Source organism: Merops nubicus, unplaced genomic scaffold (genome assembly GCF_000691845.1).
Source record: "Merops nubicus isolate BGI_N331 unplaced genomic scaffold, ASM69184v1 scaffold27231, whole genome shotgun sequence".
Lineage (NCBI taxonomy): Eukaryota > Metazoa > Chordata > Aves > Coraciiformes > Meropidae > Merops > Merops nubicus.
The window spans coordinates 939-5486 of record NW_008588047.1 but is presented as its reverse complement, the minus strand read 5'-3'; the positions used below and the strand labels follow the sequence as shown (position 1 = coordinate 5486).

The window sequence follows — 4548 nt, the reverse complement described above, 5'->3', positions numbered from 1 at the left end:
CCCCCCTGCCGAGCCCCCGCCCTGGGCAGGCGTGGGAGCTGGGAGTGGAGTGAGGAAGGAGTTAAAGGCAGGAGCCAGAGCGGAGTTTGCTGCAAGTTTGGAGCGGCTCGGATGCCTTCGTGCTGTCGTGGTGCTCATTAGAGCTGACAGGTCTCCCCTCGTGATGCAGACGCTCTCCACTGGCACAGCAGGAGCTCCGTGCTGAAAACTTTATAATTGGTAGCTCCGGTGGCAGGTTCTCCTCTCTGCACACGCAGCTTTCTGCTCGCTTTTCAGCTTTTCCCGCTCCCCCCCCTTCCCTTCCCTCCACTCTTTAAGCCCCAGTAATTGCTTTCAACCTCTCGCTTTAGCCGGGGCTGGGGAGCAGGATGCGAGCGCACGGCTTCGCTTTGCAGCCTCCCCACCCAGGGAGGTTTTGCTGTTTCCCTCCCTCCCCTGCAGCCCCTGTTAGTTTAACTCCAGGCAGAGGCTCCCAAATCTGCTGTCCCCCAAGAAGACATCCGCTGCCACGCACAGTGAGGGGCACAAACTGCCCTGAGCTCCTGCCAGCCCCTGGCTCCTGCACCCAGGCACTGTCATCACATGGGGGGCTCAGTGAGGGACCCTCTGACAGAGACCCCCACCCTGTCCTGCCCTCCTCCTCGACCACTGTCAAGTCCCAGGATGAAATCTCTCCATTTCCACCTGTTTCCCCCTTCCCTTCTCTATTAACCGAATTACTCACGACACATCGGGGAGTTGGAGACGCTGGGAAAGGCACTATTTAAAGAACTGGCTTTCCAAAAATAGCATCCCCGAAGCTGGGCTCCAAAGACCACGCTCAGCCACCAAAATAAGTGGCCTGATTTCCAAAGAGCCCAGTGTGGCTCTCATGGTGGCACAGGCGGGCACGAGGGCTGGGGCACAGCTCAGGTGAACGTGCACCCCCCAGGCAGCACGTGCCTCCCACGTCTGTGGCATCTCCTTGTACCCATAGGGACACTTTGGGCAGGAGGGATGGCTTGTCCCTTCCTCCAGCCCCACTGTAATGGTGCAGGGATGCTGGTATTGGAGGGGGAACCAGCCTGAGGGTCCTCCAGATCCTGATCTCCACTAGGATGTCACCCAGGGCCAGCATTTTGGGGAAGAATGCTTAAAATGAGCCCCTGGGGTGGCTGGTTACCTCTGCAGGGTCCCCGACCTCACTAAGCCCCTCATGTAGAGAGCAACCAAGACACACGTGGGCTTTTCAAACCCGTGTCCTTCAGGGCTGGGGCTGTACCCACCTGTATTTCCAGCTGCTGTACCACTTGCATCTGGACTCGACACTGGGCCGTGCTTCGGTCGTCAAGTGCATGTTCTGTATTGAGGTGTCTGGGGAGGAGAAGATGGGGGTTTGTGCCTGGACGTGCCCAAAACATGGGGCCACAGCTGGGATAGGCCCCGACCTGCAAACTGTCTGTACCACAGCACTGCCCGTGGGTGCCCCTGAGGAGCTGCCCGTGCCAGGGATGCTCCAGCACTGCTGCCCAAAGCGTGAGGAGCAGGAGGGAAACTGAGGCATGAAGGTGGCCAAGCAAATTGGGCTGTGCCTCCTCCCCAAATCCAGGCTGGAGGGAGGAGGTAGACAACCAGCCCTGCCCAGGGCAGCCCTGTGGTGTTTAGGAGCAGTCACTGATTGATGGAAAGCCCTTGAGAAGGCTGCTGGCAGGAGGCACCCAGGAGGACCTGAGGAGCAGGTTTCCAGGACAAAGGCAGCATTATGGAGATTTACTTACACCCTCCAAGGAAAGCACCGAAGGCAGAAGGTGACATTTCCAGGGTGCTCCTCATCCTACTGCTTTTGAGCCTTATAAACTTAAGGCACTTCATGTTTATAAAGCACAGGGACCTTTGGTCCTCACCGCCCTCCCTCCTTCTCGGGGAGGGGAAGGGCTCCCAGCAGAGGCAAGCAGCCAGGGACAGGGACATCACTTGCTGCAGAGCTGGGGACATCCCAGCATCACCTCACAGGGTCCTCATTCCCAGCCCCAGCAAAGCTGCAGCCTGTGGACACACCTCAGGTGTCCCAGGGACACGGACCAATGCTCTCCAGGACCAAGACTGAGATATTTCTGCTGAGACCATCCCAGGAGAAGGTGCCTCAGGAATATCTACCCTTGGTCTGGATGCAGAAGGCAGCAGGAGTCTCGCCTGGCTGTTTGGGAGAAATTTCCAGCCCCAACTTGTGGAAACCAGTTAGGTAACTGGGACCAGCTGCCAAGCCTGTACGTGAGCAAAGCCAGTTGGTGCCTCAGCCCTGCTCTGCCAGGCTGTGGCTGGGCTGAGCCCCTGCTCCCTGCTCCTCTCCCTGCATGGCAGACTGAGGGCATGGCTGGTTCTCCAGGGAAAAAGCTATGGACAGCTCAGGCTGTGCTGAGCATGAATGGAAACGTCTCCTACTGACCCTCACAGGCTTTCATAAACCACTGCTCAAAGGATGCACTGCCCCTCTCCACCCCAGCGCCGGGGCTCCCGAGCCACTCCATGGAGGTGATGCTCAGAGGAGGCTCGATGCCAGTGCCAGGGCTCCAAGCAAGGTCCACACTGCAGCTGGGCTCAGCCCCTGGGAGCTGGAAGTTTCCATCTGTCTGTCCCACACCCTGAGTCGTGCTCACGTTGGCAGAGAGGGGACAGAAACCCTTCACTAGAAAGCAGGCTGCCCCTCGAGAAGCTCGCTGCTGCAAGTGCTGTGTGCTTAGGTGGGCACAGGGACCTGGCTGGCACAGCAAGGCTCTCCTAGCACCACGACCCAGCTCCAGCTTCCAAACCAGAGCTTCCTCATCTGTCCCGTGCCATGTAAACATGCCTGCAGAGGCGGGAGATGCCTTATCTAGGTTCACCCTGTGAGTCAGAGGAAGGAAGATGCAGCAGCTTGACTCATTCGCTCACTCCATCTCCAGCAGGCAACGCTCCCGGGCTGCCTCCCCACCTCCTCATCCTCCTGTGCAAGGCCTAGCTCCTTCCCTGGGAATGAGGAGGCTGGTGCAGTCTGAGGGATGCTCCCACAGGAGCTGGCTCTGACCCTGTGGCAGTGGATGGGATCAGGCTGTGAAAACCCAAAATCTCACCGATGGAGACTCGGTGCCTCGGCCGCCGCGCCAAGCAGACAGCCGGAGAGGCGGGGGCGCAGGGGGGAGAGGAGCAAGCAAAGCCCGTCAGTTCCTTCTGATGTCTTTGCTAAAAATCCCGGCTACAAAGAGATCTAATTGCAAATGAACTAATTAAGTAAACCTCTGACGAAGCGTGAAAACAATTTGTTTGACCCTGACGCTAGCAGAGGGCTCTTCGACAGCGGAGTTAATCAGTCAGCGCCGGAGCCCACAAGCAGTGTCAGCGGGCTGCCGAGCTGCCATCTGCCTCCTCCCCTCCTTCAGCCCCAGGAGGGGAGCACAGACTCCCCTCGCCTGCTGCCTGGGGTCTCTTCTCCTCCTGCAGCAATCGCTGGGGCGTTCTCTCCTTCTGCAAGGGGCTGCCCAGCTCTGGGCAGACAGACTTCGGGGGGTCTGGATTCATTTCCAACGTCTCCCCCTCTCTCAGCACCATGTGGTCCCGGGCTGACAGTGTGGGCTCTCCCTTCCTCCTGGGAAAACCTCCCCCCAAAAAGGGGAGCACTTACTTGACAAACTGTCCCAGGTCCTCACAGAGGGTTTCGCAGCCAGGCCACTTGCACTCTCCGTGGCCGTAGAGTGGGTGGGAGCCGGGGGTCTCTTCATGGGAAGAGCTGCAGAAGAAGGAAAGGGACCATCAGATGGGGCAGCCGTGATGCTCCAGCGTTCCCTTGATGCTCCAGAATTCCCATGCACGGAGCAACACCTCAGGGACCCACGGGAGACTCCACAGTGTTGGCTCCCTGCCCTCCATTGGGCACATGGGAGCAGCAAAACAGTGCTAGAACTTGTGGGCAGAAACCCTCCAACCCTCCCAACTCTGTTGCCAGCCCCACGGGTGACAGATCCCAGCCCCTTCCACCTCTCTGGGGGTTAAACCAAAGCTCCAGGGTCCGACTGGCTCTACCTGTCCCTTCTCGGCGTGTGCATGGTGCTCTGTCCATTGGGCAGAGGGTGATGGGAAATGGGAGGCGAGACCTTGGCGGCCGAAAACGAGGTAGAGTTGGAGGTGTTGGTGGTGAGGTCGAGACCTTCTTGCTTAATGCTGTCCTCGACGGGCTGGGCAGCTGTGACCTCCTTCCAGAGCTGCTGGAGGTCCGAGGGGCACACAGCTATGGCACGGGGAGAAAGCGCCCGATATCCTATGGCACGGGGAGAAAGTACCCAATGTCAGCAGGAGGAGCAGCACCCACTGGCACCCACTGCTGGGCTGGCTCAGGACCCCACGGGCTCCCTCCTCGCCCTGGCCAGTGCAGCTCAGCTCCCCAAAGCTCAGGCAGCCTGGCACAGACTGTGTACCAGGAAATCACAGAATTGTTCTGGTTGGAAGAGACCTTTCAGACCATGGACTCCAACCGTGCCCCCAGCACTGCCAGGTCCCCACTGCCCCGTGTCCCTCACCCCACATCTCCACGGCTTG

General features: G+C 59.1%; 1 protein-coding gene across 1 annotated transcript in view; it reads right to left on the bottom strand.

Moving 5' to 3' along the window:
* Window positions 1-4548, bottom strand: part of LOC103781430 (forkhead box protein P4-like) — a gene marked incomplete at its 5' end in the record, with an annotated part of 12561 nt that overhangs the window by 7206 nt on the left and 807 nt on the right. Inside the window, 3 exon segments of the mRNA XM_008949148.1 lie at window positions 1266-1353; window positions 3638-3742; window positions 4036-4243. Of these exon segments, the coding sequence (XP_008947396.1) occupies window positions 1266-1353; window positions 3638-3742; window positions 4036-4243 (401 nt within the window).